Source organism: Dipodomys spectabilis, unplaced genomic scaffold, assembly GCF_019054845.1.
Source record: "Dipodomys spectabilis isolate Male_0828 unplaced genomic scaffold, ASM1905484v1 ptg000043l, whole genome shotgun sequence".
In the NCBI taxonomy this organism is placed as follows: domain Eukaryota; kingdom Metazoa; phylum Chordata; class Mammalia; order Rodentia; family Heteromyidae; genus Dipodomys; species Dipodomys spectabilis.
In genome coordinates, this window is record NW_024870720.1 from 22,631,635 (window position 1) to 22,655,905 (window position 24,271).

A 24,271-nucleotide genomic window follows, 5' to 3' on the forward strand; every position below is an offset into this window, starting at 1 on the left:
TTAACTGGTTTTTATATGGCAAGCAGAAATAGGAACAAGCACAGAACTCAAGCCTCATTTCACCCAAATATCAATGGATATTGATATTGTGATAAAATCACAAGGTTTTGTTGGAAAGCCCTAACCAGAACATCAGCCTGTCCACAGAAGCACCAATGGAAGACCAATACAGAGACATTATAACATATAATTGAACAAGGCACTTGTCTCTAGTTTCTCTTAAGAAATTTTAATCCTTGATTGAGTTCATATTGGTATGAGTACTAAGATGAAAAAGCTAACAAATTTTGTGCTTTTCCCAATATAGTGTGAAGAAAATGTGCCTAATTTATGACATAATTTGTTTTTTCCCTTTGAGTTATTGGTTATAGGCTTGTTTCTTTATGTTATTGCTTTGGATGCTTTATCAAAAGTAGAATAATGGTTATATAAAATTCAGTGTTTTAAAATAGTATTGAAGATGTAATCTCTATTGCAGACCTATCTGGGCTTTCACACTTCCAAGTTTGAGCCTTTTGTGTGAAATTAGTGGTTCTATTCATTAATTTTTGCATTTAAATTTTTTTTCTTGATTTCCCTTGGCTTTACCAATGGATCTGTTTATGTAATACCACTAAGCTACAAAATCCGATCTCATAGGTTTTTTTCCCCCCAAGAGATTCATGCTATTTGTAATATTGTGGAAAGTTTTCTACTGGTTATAATAGTGGCATTTCTTAATACTTTGTCAGATACCTGACATTTCATTAATTATTTGTAAATATTAACTCATTTAGTTGATAGCTATTCTATCACATAGATACCACTACTTTTTCCATTTTGCATTACAGAATATGAGATGCTGTTATGTTTGTAGTCAAGTCAGAAAAGCCTGAAACCAGATGAAAGCCTGATCTTGATTAATATATTATGTATCATAGGCAAGAGGGAACAATTTCTTCTCCATAAATTTCATTTTGAAGACAATAAATTTATATTAGAGTTTTTTTTCTAGAGAGTTTGGGAAAGACTTTAAAATGTATTCTACTCATTTTATTGTTTTTTTGACTTTTGTAGAAATAGAGCTTTGTATGTACTCAGTAAAATTATTATATTATGGCTTTCAGCTGAGTCCAGAAAATTATTATCATACTCAAATAATCAGTTTTCAGATGATAAGTAGATACAAAATAGTGCAATGGATATGGATATTTAAAGCTGCACATGAAACAGCAAAATGATGATGTTTTTGATGACATTGATGATGATGGTTAAGTTGATCAAAATATTTTGCTTATTTTGAAAAAAATGTTAAACAAAATGAAATGTTTAACTTTTAGGTTAAAATAAAAAGCACATGCATTAAAATTCAGCATTCATGGACTGGGAAGGTGGCCCAGTGGTAGAGTGCTTGCCTTGCATGCATGAGGTCCTGGTTAGATTCCTCAGCACCACATAAGCAGAAAAAGGCCAGAAGTGGTGCTATGGCTCAAGTGGTAGAGCTTTAGCCTTGAGCTGAAGAGCTGAGAGTCAGCACCCAGGCCCAGAGTTCAGGCCTCATGACCGACAAAGAAAAAAAAAATTCAGCATTCATTTTAAAATACCACTAGTAAAGCAAGAAAAAATATAAGTCACATGAAATTGTAAAATAATATGTTAAATTGGTATATAAGAGAACACACAAACTAGTTAAGACATAGTTTGGTTCAAAGATGCAAATGTCATGAATTAAGCCCAGAAAACCTTTGGTTAAATCTAAAAAGAAGCTGGGCTCTGGTGGCTCATTCTTGTAATCCTAGCTAATCAAGAGGCAGAGATCTGAGGATTGTGGTTCAAAGCCATCCAGGATAAGAAAGTGGTGCTGTGGCTCAAGTGACTTTGAGCTGAAGAACTCAGGGACAGTGCTCACCTCAATTGAAGCCCCATGACTGCCAAAAAAAAAAAAAAAAAAAAAAGAAAGAAAAAGAAAATAATAAAAAAGTAAAGAAATAAGAAATGAGAGGAGGGGAGAGAAAAGAAGTAGCCAGGAGGGAAGGAGAGAGTTGGAGAGGAAATGAATGGAGAAGATTCAAAGGACAGACAGATTTCAATTACTTGCCTAACTAGATACTACAACATAGTACAAATAACACTGAAAATTATCTATAGAAAGTTCCGTGGATCCCTCATATGATATATATACACAATGGAATTCTATGTCTCCATCAGAAAGAATGACATTGCCCCATTTGTTAGGAAATGGAAAGACTTGGAAAATATTACATTCAGTGAAGTAAGCCAGGCCCAAAGAAACATAGGTCCCATGTTTTCTTATTTACCATAACTAGCATATGTCTGAGACAAGCAGAAACGGTCAGATAAGTTGATATTAGGTGAAATGAATCCCAAGATAAGGACTCAAATGGTTTTTCTTTCTTACTATTGTTTCTAACACATTTATAAGATGATTTTTTGTTGCTTTGTATGTCCCTCCCCCACGGTATAACTCCTGTTTTCACTGTATTTGATGTTGTTATAATTAGTGGAGGGGAAGGAAAAAAAACAAATTGTTTAAATAGGGATACAGGTGGACCCATTGCAACAATGAGATGTACAAGATGTTATGTCTAAAAATGAACTTTACAACTTTGGTGGGGGGCGGGGCGCGGAAGGGATGGGAAGGGGAAATAAAGAGGAGGGTAACAATGCTTGATAAAAAATGTACCCATTACCTTGCTCATGTAATTTTAACCCTTCTGTATGGTATTTTCACTAAATAAATAAATAAAATATATTGTTCCCTTTAAAAAAAGGAAAAAAGACAGTTCCCTGGAAATCTTAACAAAATATGCAGTAAAATGTTCCAAATTTATTGCGATATATTATTTTTTGAATAGCAATTTTTGAATTTATAGAATCTATGTAATGAAGGTAATCTCTCAAATCAAGGAATTATATTTGCTGTTAGCATAAAGATGAGTGACATAGAATATACCAAATACACTCATTTAGGCAGGATATTAAATTTTAAGTAGTCAAATTAAGGGACCAAGTTAGTTTTAGTATTTTTTTTCTTTTTGCCAATGAAGATGGATGTAAGAACCTGAAGATTTTGCTGGTGACAGTACTGTTGATTTTTTTTAGTAATTCTAAGTTTGAAACTCAGTACTAGCAATGGCAGTAGTGCCAAACCCAACTACCAGAAAACCAAGGGTCTGCTACAGACATCGTAATAGTGCTTAATATCGTCCAGCCAGATATATGGTAGAGTTTGGTGAATTAGTCCTGGAAATTTATTCTGCAATTCTAATATGAGCATTTCAATTATTCTATGAGTCTCATTTGATCTATTAGTAACATCTGCTTTTCTTTATTTCAACTAGCCAGAGAAGATTTAGTTTTCAGTTAAAGCAAAATACCCCAAACAAACAGAACAACAATAAAAAAAATAATAAAAACATAAGGCTCCAGAATATATCAGAAGCTTAGAAGAATGTGAATCTAACACTAGAAGCTAGAGACCAGACTGGGTGTACTTTAGTGTAGCAACAACTGCTTTAGGACTAGATTATGTTAATCTGACATTGTCCTGCATAAAGAGGCAGACATCTCTACACTTGTCCTCATCTCAAATATAATATGCAAAGAAAGTATCCAGTTAAACCTGTCTTAGTATGATAAAGATGAAAGATTCAGGAAATAAAAGAAGTATTGACTCTATAAACCAACATACATTTTATTTTAAAAAATGATCTAATATCTCATATCTCTTTAGTAAAGAGGATGATCTGATTATGAACTAAGCTCCAAGTGTTTTCCAGAGCATCATAAACAAAGGCAATTAAATTGTTAGCAATTTAAAAAGGAACACTAATAAAGAAAAATGTGAATTATGAAGCATTGGAATGTTCAGATTATTAAGTGACTCTAATAACCTCACTGTCTAAAACTTATTGAGAGCATTTTACTGGACTATCCAAGTTATCCAAACCTGACAAAAGAATATGTCCTATCATTTCTTCTACACTATGCCCATAGATGATAAACTAATAATCAATTAAAACAATCTAATTCTAATTCCTAATAGCAATTTTCTTTGTGCTCAAAGTTATTATTTCAAAAACTTAAGGATCAAACATCCCTGTTGAGATCTAATTATCTAGTAAATGATGAGGACAAGAAGTTTCTGGAATATGAGACTCATATTATTCTATAGCTTAAATTAGAAAAAAATAATGGAAAAAGCATAGACTTTTGCATTCCTGACATAGAAGTAAAAGATAATTTCCTTTGATCACATATAAGTAATTGGAGATTCTGTACTATTCCTTAGAGATGACACATGTACTACATATTGCTTGATTTTCTTCCCCCAAACCTGCAATGCAAGATGACCCATGTTAAGTTCAAACAGTGAGAATTCCTTCCTTCTATGTAGAAGGAATGCAATGGCCTACTGAAATACTACTGTTAAGGTGGAGTTTTGTTCCGATCCACTGATTACAGCTTCAGAAAGGACATAGACACATTGCCTTCATCACAATGAACTAAAATGATGACAATGCAATTAAAAAAATCTCTGTAATTTCTAGCCTCTGTACTTGAGAGGAATTGGATGCTGCAGTGAAATAACTTCTTGATTACTTTCAGAATTCAGAGGTGGCAGAAGCCAAGTGGTAGCATTCTATCAATGGAAAGAAAAGTAAATGTAAATTTAATCATAAGCAGAAAGATGCAAAAGTAGAAGAAAAACTCTCTGGAACTTACACAGTGAAATAAAGCATCAGAACTGTATCACAACACCAGTGTCTGAGAAATAGTGAAGTATAGTTATCTAGCTAGCCATGAATTCTCAGTAATTGCCATACATGAGTTAATTTACTCCATAATCCCTTACATGAAGATAAAAGCAGTGCATTACATTATTGGAAGGGTTCTACGGTAGACTCGTGTTCATTTCCTCTGTCTTCCATCTACCTTTTGAGAGCATTTTGCTGGACTATCCATGTACTACTGAGACAAAGAAATATTTCTTTCTGTTACAGAGAGAATCTTTCAAAATACACATGAGAGATCTGATAAAAGTAACTTAAATGAAATGGCCATATCCATGTAAAGCTATAGCAACGATCAAACAAAAGATCCTTGAAAACCTCCCTATAACTAAAAGAATAAACACACATCTCTGGAGAATTATTGAAATTAGTGCATCCATTCAAATGATGAGAGGAGAAATAAAGGGTAAGGACTAGGTAGACAAGTAGAGATTTAAATTTTCTCTTTCATCTGTAGAGATGACATGTTAAACATATCAAACAAAATAGTTTTAACCAGCTAGCATTTACAAATACAGCCCATTTTACTTTTCAACTGCAGAGAATCCATATTGGCCTTGATATCTAGTATTAGAACAATGATCTAACAAATGTCAATTGCTTTCTATTTAACGGTCTCAATGATAATGGACCATCAGAAATAGTTTGCTGCCCCTTTGGATGTAAAATTGTGTTTTCAGCTCTTGTTGCAATGTTGCCTTGAATTTTTAGCCCTACAGCCTAATGTACTTTACCCAGACTCTATCATCTGAGTATTCTATGAGACATCATGCTCATCAACTACAAGAATGACATCGAACTGAAAGAAACCTGGTGAACTAGGACTAAAATTTGTTCCAGATACATTGGAAAGAGACAAAATATGAGAACAGTCAGATTACAGCCAGATATTAGTACTCTTCATGATATGAAAATGTTTATTAAGAGTTTGCTCTGATTTGGGGCTGGGAAGATGGCTCAGTGGTAGAGCGTTTGCCTTGCATGCATGAGGCCCTGGGTTCAATTCCTCAGCACCACATAAGCAAAAAAGAAAAAAAGCGGAAGTGGCGCTGTGGCTCAAGTGGTAGAGGGCTAGCCTTGAGCTGAAGAGCTGAGGGACAGCACCCAGGCCCAGAGTTCAGGCCCCATGACCGGACCTCCTCCCCCCCCCCACCAAAAAAAAAAAAAAAGAGTTTACTCTGATTTGCTACTGAAAGAGTCCAAAATTCCAAGTAAGTCTAAATCCAAAATATAATTATAATCCTCAACCTACGCACAGTAGATATTAGTAGTTTAGTTTTGTTGTAAGAGCTTATTTTCTGTTATAAAATACACATGCATATATGTTAAATGAGCTTTACACTCCCGTTTAAGTAAGTCTCATGAAAAATATTTTAAACAGGAATTAAAATCTGGTTACAGAAGAATATTATAAATGATTAGCATTTAGTAAGAAAGAGTGATTTTCTAGTATCAAGGTTTGTATTCAGAGGTGAGTAGGTTTCTTAGAAGACTGATACTCTAACATTTGAGCTATGCCTCCAACCCTGATTTTTATTACTTTGTAGATGGGATCTCACTTAATCCCCAGGATGTCAGGGTTTTAAGCAGTTAGGATTAAGGCATCTGACCACTGGTACCCAGCTAGTGAAACTTCTTATTATTTTACATAGTGAAACTTTTTTTTTTTTTTTGGTCAGTCTTGGGGCTTGAATTCAGGGCCCAGGCACTGTCCCTGAACTTCTTTTGCTCAAGGTTGGCAGTCTACCATTTCTGCCACAGCACCACTTCCTGCTTTTTCTGTTTATGTGGAACTGAGGAATCAAACCCAAAGTATCATGCATGCTAGGCAAGTAAGTACTCTACCACCAAACCACATTGCAAGCCCCATAGTCAAACTTTTTGAAGCAATTAATATCAATAGGATTTTCACAGTGCATATGCATCTCTATTTGTGCATGTATCTATCTGAAGATATGTATTTTAGATTCATTAAAGGAATCATATAGAACAGAATATTTTGAGTAAATCTAAATTTACTTCTGGAAATAGACAACTGATTAAAAAAACTGAAGAATATATAAAATAGATATAGACGATAGAAAATATATGGCCCTCCACTAATTATTTTTCTATTCTAAGCTTAAGTGTTTAAAAAATGCACCATGTGCATGTTAAATTATCATCATCATCATCATCATCATCATCATTATTATTATTATTTGGCGGTCCTGGGTCTTGAACTCTGGGTTTGGGTGCTGTCCCTGAGCTCTTCAGCTCAAGGTTAGTGCTCTACCACTTGAGCCACAGCACCACTTCCAGTTTTCTGGTTGTTAATTGGAGATAAGAGTCTCCGCGGCTGGCTTTGAACCGTGATCCTCTGATCTCAGCCACCTGAGTAGCTAGGATTACAGGTGTGAGCCTTAGTGCCTGGCTTCACTTTTCTTATTACTTTTCAATTTGACCATTATTTAAGAGTTCAATTTATAATTTATATATTGGCATTTTTAAATAATTTCTCCTTCATTTTTGTTTCTTTTTTTAGTTATTTTTCATTTTCTATGTTTTTCTTTTCCAAATAAAATAATCACAAAAATCTTTAAATTTGTTCCTATTAGTCTCAGTAGTAAAACTGCAATTTATAAGGACCCTAAGTTTCAACTAATGCTACTTGCTTAAAACTGTGTAGTTTGCCTGAACCATATTACATGCAAAATAGTATCATTTGAAATTAGATTGTATTCCTGAAGAGCAAGATGCTAAACTCCACAATGATATAATTGCTGAGAAAATGTTTTAAATACCGTGTAAATATCCATACATTAATCATTTAATCACTAGCTTTTTATAGATTATTAAAAAAGATTAGGTAATAATTTTCAATTCCTATATTAATACAAATTTGTCTTCCTGTACAATGAGATGTACAAGACACTATGTTGAAAAACAAACTTTACAATTTAGTTGGAGGGGAGGGGTGGGAGGAGAGGGAGTGTAGTTATGGAGGTAGGAGGAAAGGGAGGGTGGGGGAAAAACAAAGGAGGAGGTAACAAAGCTTGATAGGAAATGTACTCATTACCTTGCTCACGTAACTGTAACCTCTCTGTACAGTATTTTTACAATAAAATACATACTAAAAATGTTTCGTCCTGAACTGATAACCACATTTTCATCTTGTTTTTTTCTTTTAGCATCTTTTTGCTTCATTTATGCTTTACTATCATATACACACACACACACACACACACACACACACACACACACACACACAATGCAGATCATTCAGAAAATGCAAGAACATATGTAAAGGCCAATTAAAAATTTGAAATAAATTATTAAAGAAAGGAAACACATCTTTTTGGGACACAATCTTTGCTTTAAGGCACTAAAACGTAAACTGAAAATATGATAAAACAATTTTTATTTAAAAACCACATATACTATATATATTTTTATTTCACTTTATCTTTAAAATGCAGATATTTGAAAGTACTGTGATACATTTTTTGTGCTCAACCATGATGACATTAAATTTATGAATTTGTAGGTGTTATTTGATGACAACAGTTTTTTATGGAAATGGAGATTTATTTGATCTGGAATTCAATACTGAAAAAAAATCTTATTTTGCTATTTTGGATAGGCTTACAAGGATTTTACAGAATATACCATGACAACCTGGGATAAAAGCAACTGAAAGTCAACATGATTTTCTCTGATTCCAAATGTTTGTTCTATATTTTAGTTCTACCTTTACTAGCTGGAGGAGAACAAATTTTCATTGGCATTTAAGATATTGAAGGTCCAAGTAAAACATGTTAATGTTTGAAGAGCCTAGAAAGTTGAAGACCATTCAAGTATGTACTTATTTATTGAAAACATGAATAAAAAACAGTATAATCTTCTATATTTAGCCCATCCAGGAAATGTCTTTCTATCTATCTAACCTAATCAGTTTTCCCCAGAGAAACACAATGCTTAGTGACCAATGTTTTCAATATGACAATTAAAACTCATAGTAGAACCAATAAAGACTGAATGATATTGGATAAGAAGCCTGAAACCAAACATGTAAAGCTAGTATTTCTCATAAATCGGATGAGAATTCTCATTCAATGAATATGCAATTTTAATCTGAATATAAAGGTGTGCTAACATTGAGTCCAACTGTTTCTTTTAGTTTATACTGCAAGAAAAAAAAAGTTTCTTTTATACTCCCGTGGAGCTCATTGGCATTTCCATTAAATTAGGAGTACATGAGGAAATAAATATATACGATGATGGTATATAAATATATTCATTGTTTTCTCTGGTAGAAAAAGTCTGTAGACATATAGATATGAGCAGAGAAAGTATTCAGAATAAGTATAGAGCAGTGCTTGGTTATTTTATTCATTTGACCATTTCCTAATTGTTTCCTTTCATCAGTCAGAAACAACAATTTGGAGCAAAATTTCATGTATTTGCCTATTTTAAAGACATAATCACTTAACAGACTTTTTTCCAAGTCTTTCCCTTATTTGCAATAACTAATACATGTATAGGACAAGCAGAAAAGGTCAAAAGCTATGTACATATGACCATATAAAATGATGTTAAGCAAAATGAACCCCAATATAGGGATGTAAGTGGTTTTATCTTTATTGCTGTTGTTTTTAATATATTTATAATGTATTATATGATTTTTTTGGTTTCTTTTGTATGTTCTTCACCCATGGTACCCCTCTTTTTACTGTATTTGGTTCTGGTGCCCTTCATCTGTATATACATTTTTCTAATTTGGGGAGGGGAAGGGAAATAAAATGCTGAAATAAGGATACAGATTGACCCATTGTAACAAAGAAATGTACAAGACTATATTGAAAAAGAACTTTACAGCTGTGGGAAGGAGTTGGGGAGGTGCGGGGGCAGGGAAGGGATGGTAGGGGAAAAACAAAGGAGGAAGTAATAACACTTTATAGAAAATGTACTCATTACCTTACTCATGTAACTGTAACCCCTCTGTACAGTTTTTTGCTATATATATATATATTTAAAGACATAATCACATGGTTTACTTGATATATGATTGTTGGCGTTCATGACTTTTAGCATTCCTTCATCAACCCCAGAATTCAAATCTTATATAAACAAGTCCAAACACATCTTTCACTGTGAGTACTGGTGGCAAGGATGTGCTCAGTGACCAAAGCCCAACAAAATATCAATGGAGTAACCAGTTTAAGTTTATTGTACCCTTGATCTAAGGATTGCAACCAGGTAATATGGTAAATCATTCCCTCAAGCTTCTTGGTTGTTGAATAAAAATATATTATAATGTGCATGTTAAGTTTGGAGTAAGTCTTGCCTTCTACTTTTTTGAATGATCAAAAAGCAGTCATGGCTTATCTTTGATATTTATTTTACTAGAAAAGAAATCTGTAATTTGGATTTGCCTAAAAAGGAAGTACTTGTGGAAAAACAAGGGAAAATACTATATCAAACAGGATTATATTCCTATGCTCTAAAAATCCTTTCTGAGTAATTCCAAGATCTCCTCATGGAACATGGGTATGTTTCCATGTGGCTGAAGAATATTTCATGATCATTCCACTTTTGTTAAATTAGTGATTGTAATTTTTGATGGATTTAACAAGGAACATTTCATTTTATACATTTTATTGTAATAAAAATCATCAAAACAAGAAAAGGCTATTATAATTTGCAAAGAAAATTCAGCTGAGGTGGTAAACAAATAAGCAAATTAAGCCTGCCTATATACATGAATCTCATGCTAAATAAATGAAGCTAAACAATGAAACTTGAAAGAAATTAAACAAACTTACAGATTTCAGATGAATTGTGTGAAATTATGACATCATTTTTTTTGCTACAGATAGATGAATTGTATTTAGGAAAGTTTTATTTTATTTTATTGATTTTCGTTTATTTCCTTATTTCCTTAAGTTTTGCTGGTATTGGGGGTTTGAACTCATGCCTGGGCACTGCCCTTGACTTGTTCTCAAGGCTAGCATACTATCATTGGAGTCACAGCTCCACGTCCATCTTTATCGTTGTTAATTCTAGGTAAAAGCCTCGGGGACTTTTCTGCCTGGGCAGGCTTTGAACCACAGTCCTCTGATCTCATCCTCCTGAGAAGGTGGGATTACAGGCGTGAATCATTGAGTCCCGGCTAGAAATTTAGTTTTAATGTAAAAAAATATTACACATGTCCCTTCTCCCTGCTAAGAAAACCTTAACTTTTACGTGTTTCAACAAGAAAAGCATTTTCAAGATATCTTATCCTTCCAGTGCTGACCTGTAGGATAGAGAGCCTCTGCAGGCAATAGCTCATTAGAGTGGGGCTCAAATTGGCAACTTAGTTGGGCATCACACTTACCTGCTTGGTTTGTGGTTACATTTACAGACACATACTGCCGGGTGCCAGGGCTCAAGTCGGACACTCCATTCACTGCCTCAATCTCAAACGTATAGTTTGTGTGAGCGAGCAGATCCACCATCATGACAGAGGTGTTTTTCAGGCCGATTTGCCGGGGGAGGTACCTGACATGTTCGCCACACTCCTCACATACACCTGCATGGGAGTTGCACTTCTTGCATGCAATATAATATGACACATCTTTCCTTCCACCAGTGTCAGCAGGCGGAATCCATTCCAGAAAGACACTAGTTTCATTAACATTTGAGATGGCATTCCGAGGAGCTGAGGGGGGTCCTGGTTAGCAAAGTAAAGTGAAAAAAACATATTTTAAGATAATATTATTCAGGTATCATTTTCCACACTAATCCCTGGTCTGAAGAAAAAAAAATCGATTTGCAGTTCATTTTTTTTTAAGTTAAAGTCTAATTTGTAACAAATCATATTAATGTTTAATAGGGACAATAGTAAAATCTGTGCCCTAAAGAAATGATTTATTGGGGCACTAATCGGAAGCTACCTCAATGTATATATAAAATTAAGGGATAAAACTATGTGTGAGAAAACAAATCTAGAACCCTTTTATGTTTAAAAGTGATAAGTGAATCTCCTTGGGGATTGAGCAAATTATTTCCTCATTCATCATTGGCATTAAACATAAAGTATCTATTAAGAAATAAGCACAGAAAAAAATGAAATTTTCCGAGTGCCTCTTAAAAAACAGTATCTGTAGCAAAAGATGGCCCTAGTTTACTTCAAATTAAATTATATAACTACTTGAAAAATCACTTGAAACTCTCTTCTAGATCAAGAAAGCAATGCAATTTCAGCAGTTGATCAACATCACAATCTAGAATAAAACTTATATTACACTCTGCAAGTTTGAATTTTGTTTAATTGAAAGTCTAAAACTTTAAGTCTATCCATTGAAGACACTACAAAGGAAGAATGAAAAAATTCGTATGATGAATGACTAATACAAGCATTTCGGTCTTCCATCATCCATTAAGGAATGAAAAGAAGTATATTTAACTAAAATTTTTCCATTGTATCCTAACATCTTAGATTCATACTAATGTAACCTTCCTAACATCAGTATATGTTTGTTAGGCATGTTATTTTTATCTGACTGCCAATCGAAATTAGATGCAATTTGAAAATATATTTGAAACTAAGAAAACCTATTTCAATAAAATTGAATATTTCCATTTAAAGTTTAGTCATGAACAAAAATTTCTCAGCTAAAAAGAAGCTATTTCCCATTTGAACATAATTTTAACTGTTTCCAAACATAAAACTAACCTACTAAACAGAGCTAAATTTGATTGTCTGATAGTTACATCTAAAGTGGATTTTAAGATATTTAGAGTTAAACATCTCAGTCAGTTGTAAATATTACATAAATTTGATGTTTTCAAAGAACAAAATAAATTTATATTTACTTCAGAGACTTAGTATCTCTCTCTACATGAATAAAATGGGGTCTGGAAGTATTTGAATGGTTTATAATCATGAATTAAACTTCTTAAAATTATCTAGTTTCGTGTGTTGTTTGTGCTAAATAAAAAGAGCATTAATTTGTATCTATTGTTTATTAAGTCATGACTGCTAAGATTAAATTTAATAGTGTTGAGTTAATTATTTTTTAAGGATTTAGATATAAAAATGCATTTATATTAAAGAACCACATAACTAATGAGTGACTAATCTTTATTTAATAACAAAAATTTAGGAAAATTTAGTATGATCGGAATATTACATGCTAACATTGTGATAAAAGAATAAAATATATGAAACTATCTACTTTAGAAAGACGGTTACTTTCTAGGTTTTTTTTTTTCCAAGAGCAGAAATGTATAAAAAGTAATCAGTCTGGCTCTTTTCTTTTGACTCTGCTACTAAAACCTCTTCAATGTTTAAAAGGAGCACATGTGCCTTCTAGGTTAAGAAACTCATATTGAATCTCTAGATGTAAAATGTAAAACCCCCAAGTTATACACCTAAGAAATCTCGCTGCTCTATTAGTAGACATTATATGTGAACTAATGTAGGCTGTTAGTTAGATCCTTGGTTTAATTAGATCCATAATTTTGTTTGTTTTTATTCTTATAGGTTTACAAAGCTTTATTCTCCATATTTTATTTTATTTATTTATTTATTTTTTGTCAGTCGTGGGGCTTGAACTCTGGGCCTGGGCGCTGTCCCTCAGCTCTTCAGCTCAAGGCGAGCGCTCTACCACTTGAGCTACAGCGCCATTTCCGGTTTTCTGGTGGTTTATTGGAGATAGGAGTCTCACGGTCTCTCCTGCCCGGGCTGACTTTGAACCGCGATCCTCAGATCTCAGCCTCCTGAGTAGCTAGGATTACAGGCGTGAGCCACCAGCGCCCGGCCATCTCCATATTTTATATGTGTGTATACACTCTAGAATAAGTAAAGGAGTAGAACCATAAATGCAATCCTAAGAATGAAAGACAAAGTTCAAGATATTCATCTGGAATAAATAAAGCCACCAGTGGATCATATACATTATTTGTGGTTCTGTGGAGGCAGCTACAATGGACACACTTTCCTAATGGGCATTTCTGATGCATAGGAAATAGTGCTAGTAAGATTACATGCCTGAAGACAGAGAAGTGCAAAGCCTATGCTTATGGGCTTTGGTCTTGAAAGATTTACTAAGCAGTCCTTGCCACCAAAGCACAGCCTCTCCCCAATTCCCAAACATAATCAATATATAGAAAGGGAGACATATATTTATGCCCCAAACAAGGCAGATAATGCCTGGCCCACTTAAGAAAACCACTAATTAGGAAATTAATAAAATTTTAAAAGATAATTTAGTATACTTTCCCCTCCTCCTTCATTATCATTCTATTTTCTGGCCTGCATTTTCAACATCACTGGGCATACTTTTGTTGACACTAACAAAAATAATTACTTAAATCTCCACTGCAAAATAAATAAGTAAATAAATAAATAAAGTCACTTTCAATCAAAGATCTCTTCCCAAAACTATGTAAACTAATGTAATTTAGTCTTTTGTGGAGAAAATGTTCACTTCTAGTAATCATACAGGAGGAAAAAAATTTTCAAAAATGTTTGTTAAATAATAACAATTATTTGAGGAATTCTGAAAACATGTTTTACTGACTATAGAACCCAGACACTATAGAATGCTGGCAAATTCAATGTGTGATTATTAGACAAGAAGAAATCTGTACTACATATGCTTAGAAATTAATAGTGACATTCAGATATCTTTGTGAGCCTAAAAGAGAAGAGTGACAACGTACAAGGACCCAGCAGACTGTCAGGTTGGTTATAGACCTTGAATGTTACAGAAAGGCATGTGTTTGAGCTTTTACTTGTATCTTCTTTCATTGGCTATTGGGACGTAGCTTTTGGAAACCCCTGAAAGTATTGTCACCAAGCAAACAAATGCATAAATATGATTTCCAGAAATACATGGAAATTCAATCAAAGCACTGATATATTTGTCCACTACAGATACATGAAATAAATGCATAATAACAATGTTCCAGCAAATATATCTGTATACTAGAGACACGTTTCTAAGAAGAATCACTGAAAACTTAGAGCTGATTCAAATCTGATTTTGCACCCATAGTAATGCATGCTTTTTATTTGTTTTCTGACTTGTCAATTGCTTTCAAAATGGGCTACAGCTTTAGTGGAATGTTTTAACTAAGTAAAGGTGTCATTTAGTGCATAACTATATGATTAGATTTTTTTTAATGTCTTAGAAAGAAGGAAACAGGTTTGACAAGGAAAGCAGACATGCTGAAGTCTTATTAGGTTGTCAAGATCACTAATGTAAACCACAAAATAGTGGGGGCAATTATGTATCTGTTTCTCAAAAGTTGAGCTTCAAGTATAGAGAAAAGGATGAGGCTTGTAATCGTGAGTGATAAAAATGACAAAATGTTCAGTGTGTCTTAAAGAAGATTGAACTTGAGTAACTATATTGAGAAGACTACACAGATGCCTGTTTTAGGGGGAAATGTTAAGAGAATGGTAACAGGCTCCATCATACTGTTTCTTCAGACTGGTGAAAGTTAGCATCACCAAATACCCATGGGTTTTCTTACTTGTGCATGCCATTGTGGGCGGGTCAGACTCCCTCCTGAAATAATCCTTTTCACAGACACAAGAGGTTGAAGCTTCCTCATGGGTGTAACTGTGAGGTGGACATTGGCTGCAGCTCTGGCTGTGAGGTGAGGCTTTGAAGAACCCAGGTCTGCACACTGTCAAAAGAAATAAGAGACTAAGCTTTTGCTAGGAACAGATGCAGTGTTTGCTTTGTGAATAATGGATTAGCTTGGCTAGGATACACAGATTACAGAGAACACAGTCTTTGCATCAATTTCAAGAGTTTTACATAAGCTTCTGGATCATAAATGCCAGACTATTCATTCAGACAATCAAATATTTATTTAAAGTATTCAAATTAAACATGTATGGAATGTACATATGTTAATGATTTTTATGCTACAGGAGCTTATAAGAAATTATTTTTATAGAAGGCAAATATTTATATGTGTTTGAAGAAGAAGCTGTGCTTTGAATACAATTTTCATTTTATTATTAGTGCAACTCTGTTGAAGAAATTCAAATTATCCTATATAATCCTGAAATGTTATGCCACATAAAGCTACTAAATTTAATTAATTAATAGAGGACAAAAAATTTTCAGATTCTGTTTAGCCAGAGAGAATGTGTAAGTTTGCTAATACATCATCTATATGAAATTAATTTCAGGAAATATCAGATTTTAAGCATTTGTTTCACATTACACTTATTGGATTAAATTTTTTTTCCTTTGATAGTCTTATAAAATAACAAATTCTGAAATAAGTGACATTAGTCAAGATGTTGTGTATTCACAAACTGACATGTTGAATTCAAACCATTACAAGTTAAGGAAGTTTTTAAGGATTTATTTCTTCTGATATCAACAATAGTAATGTAGTGTATAAATTAATGATTGTTAAAAGTGGAATTTATGTCTTATTTGATCATTTTACACTCAGGATACATCATCATGTTTGATCATAGTGGGTATGATGATTGGCATGCTAAGAGATCGAACCTCAGTTATTTAGGATAATATAGACAGTGTCTTTGCTGATGATTTGTTAACAAACTTATGAAATTGGTGATCAGATAAACTAAGAGCTCATAAAGCAAGTCTTTTTATTCTTTGATTTCCAGGGATTCATATGCTTCTTTCTGTTCAACCATACTTCAGAACCTTTATTGCTCTTTCTGGACCAATTATACTAAAGTAATGGTATGAATACTTTTTAGGTCTTATTTTACACATAGCTACTCAACTTCTTTTTTTCTATTTTCAATATTCAGTAAATATAACAAAGAGTATTTATTCAAGTAATAATGCAATGCTGAAGCTTGATAGAAATTTCTGGTAGAAATAATGTGTCAGAGCTAATTTTTACATGTTATAATGATCTCCAGGTTTTAGTAATCCATACTAAGGCTTTTTGCTATCACTATGAATAATCAAAAATTTGCAAAAAAAAAAGAGAGAAAATACTTTTTTCAGTAGATTTAATTATAGTGATAATAAAGCCTTAATACTCTTAAAAATTCAGAGAGAATATGAAGGTATTTGAGAGATAAAAAGAGCTTTGTAATAGTATTAAGTGCATTCTTACAATGAAATTATTAGAAGATTTAAAATAATAATTCTTACATAGGACTGCTATAGCAGTGATTACCATACTTGGATTCTAAAATATCCAATTTTTCTTCTTCTATTTCTTTATCCATTCCCAATTTAAATCCTATGACGTGAAGTGTCAATCCACACATTCTCTATATTTGGAATTAATTTATAATTTGTGAAACACTCTTTCCATTTTTGTTCCCCTGCCAGGTGGAAGACTAGAATTCAGAGTCTTCTGATTTAAGGAGACCTTTTATGACCACAGTTTTTAGACTACCCTTGCTTCATGCCTCTTGTTTTGGCATTTTACTGATTAATTGAAGGTCAGAGCCTCACAGATTTGTCTTCTGGGGCTGTATTTGAACTGTGATTATCGTGACAATGGCATGAGCCATTTCTCAGACACCTCATCATGGGAACTTTTGAAACAGAAGATATAAATTTATGTCAAGTGGAGATAACAATGCTTTTCTGCTTCTTAGCTTAATAAATTCTTTCGATAGGTGTTAAGGGCCAAGAACTCCTTGGTAATAGAGAACACAAGACACTCTTAAGATAGATCAAGTTACCAGATGGCAAGTTAGATGTTCGTTAGACTTTTTATTGTGTATAATAACTGTACAAATCAGTAGATTTCATTTGAATATTTTCTCATATGCATATAAAAATGCTTGTATGTAGATTCCCCAACTACCCTCCCTCCACTATCCTTCTGTCCACTTCCTATTCTGTAATAGCATTTTTTTACTTGTTTCTAGCTTACAGAGGGTGAATGTGGACCTAACCATATCAGTAAATAATATATTTGTTTGAGACTTTATTTTATAGACAATAGAAAATCATTGCAAACATTTGGTGAATTAACATTCTGTACATTTGCAATAATTGCAGTTATATATAAGGAGATAATGAGCATAGTGTTTAAGAAATCATTTCACAACAGCATAGGGAAAATCAATCCATGGAAATAGATTGCATTCTATTAGAAGTGACTAACTCTCCTCGCTATTGCAGTGGTTCAGAAAGAAAGACAAGAGTAGATGACCTCAAGGAATTAGTCAAAATTTACTGGACTGCATACTATGTTTAGTGATTTAGATGAATGAAAATGCAATCATAAGAATAATTTTAACATGTTTGTGTTAAAGTGCTAGAATCAGTTTATTAGACTAGATAATTTTAGAAACAAAATGTATTTTCAGGATAATAATGATTATTTAATGCACTATTTAATGTGAGGGATTGAAAAAAATATAAATAAAGGTATAGTAGTTGAATGTAGTTGAATACTTTCCAAGAAAGTAATAACAAAGTATAATATGTATTTCTCTAAGTTAACTATTGGCCTACCTCTCTGTTAGACTTTCATGCCATTGTTTTGCCCTAAAGTTTAATTCACTTCCTAACATTAGTACAATTATTTTGTAGCTTCTTATCTTCAAACTTCTTAGAATCATTATTCCTCTGTCCAGCTTTGAATCATATCAAATTAATACAACAAAACTTGCCTGTAGGGACAAAAACATACAAACATATTATATTTTACAAAAGTCTCAGGGTCTTGACCTTGATTAAAGTTAGCATAGGGATTCTATTTCAAACATTTCTCCTTGTTTCATTAGAATTTATACCTCCCCTGCCACTTCCAGTTTTCTGGTGGTTAACTGGAGATAAGAGTCTCACAGACTTCCCTTTCCCCAGTTGGCTTTGAACCACAATCCTCAGATCTCAGCCTCCTGAGTAGCTGGGATTACAAGCATGAGCCACCAGTGCCTGGCCTATATGTTCTATTTTTAAATGCTGAATAAAAACACTTCATGTAGTATAAATATATCCAACATTACATTTTATCTTTAAAAATGAAATTAACTACATCAATAGGAAACTTGTTTCTCAGTCACAACACAAAATTATCTACATTGTGAATGTACATGTAATTAAATATTAATGATGTAGTATTTTAAAGAATAGACACAAATACTGATGAACTATCTCACTAATGTCTTTAGAATTCAAAGGGAAGATTAAAACATGCTCATGCAATTGTGCACGAGAAACTGTACTTGTTCTGTTGGAAATAATATATGTAGCAATGAATATAAATATAGAAAATAAAAACAGAGAATTCAAGGGACACACATTTATTCAAATCAGTTTACTCCAAATGAGAATTACAAGGAATCATGTCATTTTGCAAATGTTCAGTCCATAGCTTTGAGAGGTTACTCTTTTGAAATTAAAACTTACCAATTAATGAAAACAACTGGCTAATGTAGTTCATTTGGTAAAAAAAGAAAAAATCAACTATCCATTTCTAATTTTCAATGTGTAAGTTTCCTGCTGGGTCTCAAATTAAACAATTTCTGATGTCAATGTTTAGGAGTTTAATTCTTTATTCACAGATTGGGAAACTCATCCAAAGAAACAGATTAAAACTGTTTTCATGATATGGCTTATTTCTAAATGCTTCAGTCAGGCAAACATTATTTTCTGCAGTTGCTTATTTTATGTGTATTTATGTTTAGTTAATTTACTTTTTCCTCTTTTTTTATAAGATCTGTGTTTCAGAATTGTTCCATTATTTTCAGAGATTCTTTGTATGTCCTTAGGTATCTGGAAATCTCAATTTAGAAACCAGAATGGGTCTTGTTTTTTTTTTTTTTTTTCCAAATGCCAGAGCAAGAAGAATAAGGAAGCCAGAAAAATGATAATTCTGAAAGCCTGATCTCACAGATGATTAGAAAGCAGAGCTCCCATTTTGTAATATGGGAATTTAGACATTAAGATTATAGACTCAATTAAGTTAGATTATATATTGTGGCAAATTCCCTTTGTGCTGTTAGTCATGATTAACATTCTTACATCATTTTTCAGAACAGGCTGTCTTGGTGGCCACACGACAAAGAGGTAGTATAACAGCAGAAGCCATATTATAAAACAAAATGAATATTTTTGTTTAATTTAATTTTATTGTAAAGGTGATATACTGAAGCGTTATAGTTATGTAAGTAAGATAATGAGTACATTTCTTGTCAAACAATCTAAGTGACTCTTATTCAGCAGGCCTACTAGTGATGGTCAGTGAGGAAAACTCTACATAGAGTCTAATCATTTCACTAGCATAATAATAATGTGAAATCTATAATATTAATATTTCTATTTTATAAGTGTAAGGCTAAGCAAGATACTTCAGTTTTCAAAATGGATAAGTAGGGAATCAAGAAATTTAGTACATTTTCTACTTCAGACTAATGTATCCAATACACCAGGGCATATCAGAAATAATGCTGTAATTAGTATAAACAAATTCAAAATGTTCACTCTATTAGAATTTAAAATTTAAAAGATTGCCTATGATAAAGATTATGTGTTAATGCAATCTCACAAAAAAAATCTGTGAAAGTAAAATACAACCCACTATTTCTTTTTTATTAAAGGAATTTTGGTAAAGTCTTTGTGCACATCCAAAATTATAATGCATTAGTGGTGCTGTGGCTCAAGTGATAGAGTGCTCACCTTGAGCTGATGGATAGTGCTCAGGCCCAGATTTCAAAGCCCCATGATCAAAAAAAAATTATAATGCATACTAATTTTTTGCACATTCATTAAATAGGTAGGTTTCATTAGGTAGCTGATGAAGAGAATACCATGCTCTATTAAGGCAGGAAAAGAAGTTTATTTACCGAACTGCTGCCTCCACCTTGCATGGTGGAGAGGCATGGCTGAAAAAGGAAAGAAGTGACCCACCCCTGACCGGGACTTATCTAGGCCAGGGACAGGAAGAGGTGTGGTCAGGTGGGGGAAAGGTGTGGCCACACTGGATCTGGATGTGACCTCAGGGTCTGGGACCCTCCTAAGGTCAGATGGGAGACATGTGACCAGACATGGCCCAGGATGTGAGCTAGCAGGAAGGGAAGATGACTGCTTCCAATTCTGCCAGTTACCTAGGTAACAGATACTGGGCAGAAACCTAGCCAAGGGGTAGGGAGGTGTCCCTGTGCAGACCTTACATATAGCTCTATATTACCATTTAGGAAACAATATCAATATTCTAGGAAATAATCTCATGTTATTCACTAAAAAAATATGAAATGGTAAACAAGAATTACAGGTAGTAGATTCTAATGACACCATATACAGAACTTCAGCATGTATGTTTCTGTTTTCAATTCTTTTTTTTTTTTTTTTAAATTTAATTTAATTTTATTTGTGAACATACTGTACAGAGGAGTTACAGTTACATGGGCAGGATAATGCGTACATTTCTTACCAAGCATTGCAGCCTCCTCCTTTGTTTACCCTTCACATCCCTTCCCAGCCTCCCCCCTCCCCCCCTAATCCCAATCCTTCTCCTTCCTCCCCTTCCCCCCCCCCCCCCCCCCCCCCCCCCCCCCCCCCCCCCCGCACTAACATTGTAAAGCTCGTTTTGGACCTGACAACTTGTACTTCTCATTGTTGCAACAGGTCCACCTTCTCTTTTCAATTCTTTTTCTATTATATTTACTTTTTGTGCGTTTTTAGGTCTTGGATCCCCCTAAAGGAATTAAAACTTTTTGTACTAAAACTAACACAAGTTTGAAAAAAATAATTTGCTTAGTGTTATCTCAAAATTTGTATATTAAATACATGGGTATTTGGACATGGGGCCTTAGGGAGATTATAATGAGGTGAAGTGATTAGTGAAGTTTGATGGGAGATGATAGAAAAAAGTCAGGAAGATCACTGGCTCAAAAAAGTCCTGGGCTATTTGACAAAACTGTGTCTCAACAATCATTTTTTTTTTTAATTAACAGAATAACTTTATTGTATATGTTGGAAGTTTGTAGAAAGTATCAGAGACTTGGCCATACCTGGAGATACCCACTGCCTCTGAAATGAATAAAGTAGAAAGATTCCAAAGTGTGGATATTTACAACCTAAGGTATTTCTCTTTTAACTTGTGTCCCCGGGCTGGAAAAAAGGTAACACTTTGCTTACTGTTTTCTTCCCCTGATCTTCCAGCGTATTCTCTGAGAACAGATAGGTAAAGACTCTTCCGTTTGCTCAGATTCCCTAAATTTCATATATATATATATATAGATAGATAGATATACATATACATATATATAATTGTAAAAATAGTGTACAGAGGGGTTACAGTTACATGAGAAAGATAATGAATCCATTTCTTATCGAGCAAATGATCAAAATATTAATATGACAGTATTTGTGTCTAATTGGCCTACTTGAGGACTTTGAGAAAAGTTAATATTTAGAATAAAGAAATAATACATTTTCAGGAATTATCTTGTAAGAGAGCTTTGAACTCTCATATATACCATATTCAGAACAGAACTTTTTTCTTTTTTTTTTCATTCATGATGGGGCTTGACCTCAGCCAGGACTCTTTTGCTCAAGGCTAGTGCTCTACCACTTTGAGCCACAGCTCCACTTCCCATTTTGTTGTTGTTGTTGTTTTGGTTGTTAATTGGAGATAAGAGTGTCATGGACTTTTCTGCCCCAGCTGGCTTTGAACTTTGATCCTCTGATCTCAGTCACTTGATTAGCTAGGACTACAAGCATAAGCCACCAGCCCCTATCCTGATGAGAACTCTTAAGCATCCCAGTATCACAGTATGCATATATCTGAGACAGAGGATTGACAGTCATATCCATTTAGATCCAAAAGAGAAACAGAAAACAACATAACTGTAATTTAGCCTTTGTAAGGAATTACATTATTTGGTTTCTCCCCTGGCTCTACTGTATTCCAGTTAATATATCTGTGTATACTTGCATACCAGGAAAGGATGAGAATGTTGAAAAAGGTGACATTGATCAAGAAGAATTATATTCATGAATGGATTTGTTTAATGGCAGCTCCTTTGTACTTCTACTTAAAGGTATTACAAAATACTTATGAAACAAAAGAAAATGCAATGAATACATTTACAAGTCATCAAAGCTAAAAATATAAACAGCCCACAATTAGTGATCTACAAATGTAGTCCCTGCTACCTACGGAGACAGAAACAGAATCATGACTTAGAAGCCAATCTTGTTATGTTACCAAGGCCTTATATCAAAATCAATATAATTGGTTTGGAGGCGTGACTCAGGTGGTAGTATGCCAGCCAATGAGTGAAAGCAAGCATTAGACAATGAGTTTGAATTCTGGTCTTATACAAAAATAATATAAAAACTTCATGACTGGGATGTAGCTCATGTGGTAATTTGCTTAGCATAAGTAAGACTACTGTTCAATTATAGCACATTAAATATAGATCAGTAATTAAGTAAATAAGCTAGTAGCTATTTTATGATATAATTATGATTTTATATGTTAGAGATATCTGCCTGTTAATGGTAATATTTCTTGAAAAGAAATATAAAAGAATTTTGTACATTACCACTACCTTCTAAATCTTTCCACTAATGTTGTAATACTATGTATATGTGTCTGTTTATTTTAACTCAACACTCAGAATCAATTAATATCTGTCCATTCTATGTTTCCAATTTGTTAAGAAGCTCATAAAAATTTAACACAATGAAAGAGGTAACATAAGTACTAATCTGATCAAAGAAGTTGTATAATGCTTTCAGACAGGGCAAATTTGCATAAATATTTTCAATCAGTTACTTTAGTCATGTGGAATGTTACTCAGTATCTCAGCCCAATACTTCAGTTTAATGGAATGTTTGCTATATAAGTAGTTACTTGTTTAAAGTAATATAATTCCCAGTCCTTGATAAAAATACACAGTGAAAGCTTCTGTGAACATATGAACACTTGCTAAAAAGACAATAGAAACAGGTTTCAAGATAATGAATAGAAAAAAAGTGAGAATTGTACAAAAAAGTTCCAGATGATTGAGTGCAATGTCATATACTGGTTAGACTTTAAAGACAAAAATTTGGTAAGTGTTATAAGATGGATTTATAAGAACCAGACTTAAGAACACCCAATAGTGGGACATGGAAGATGTTCAATACAATTTTACTGCCATGTGTTCAAATACTGGGGAAAAAGGATCACTTAGAGATCAAAAGCACAGATATTGACTAAAAAATGTACTAAATACATTCAATAGTAACAGAAGTTACAGTTGAGAATATTTAACATATCACTGACATTGCTTGTGATAGATGAACATGAAAAAATAGAAAAAAATATGTAAGGAACAGTTAATTTTAATAAACATTTAAACTATGATGGTTACAATGCTTTATGTTACTCTTACAATGAATCACTAATAAATGTCAACAAGGACATTGTGAATATGAGACATAGATGAATAATACAACCTTTTCTAAATTTATCTTATTTACAAAAGTTAAAGTTAAAAGTTAATCAGTTGCAAAATTGGAAAAATAAATAATTCAAAAGGCAAC

At 33.3% G+C, this 24,271-nt stretch overlaps 1 protein-coding gene across 5 annotated transcripts in view; it reads right to left on the reverse strand.

The window, feature by feature from the left end:
• Positions 1–24,271, reverse strand: part of Epha5 (EPH receptor A5) — a 293,039-nt gene that overhangs the window by 114,444 nt on the left and 154,324 nt on the right. For 4 of the 5 annotated variants that reach the window (XM_042678115.1, XM_042678119.1, XM_042678118.1 and 1 more), the window contains 2 exons: positions 15,300–15,455; positions 11,152–11,487 (listed from right to left, as the gene is read on the reverse strand). The exons of the other annotated variant lie outside the window; for it this stretch is intronic. In XM_042678115.1, coding sequence (XP_042534049.1) covers positions 11,152–11,487; positions 15,300–15,455 — 492 coding nt within the window. The remainder of the gene's footprint in view (positions 1–11,151; positions 11,488–15,299; positions 15,456–24,271) is intronic. 5 annotated transcript variants of the gene reach the window in all.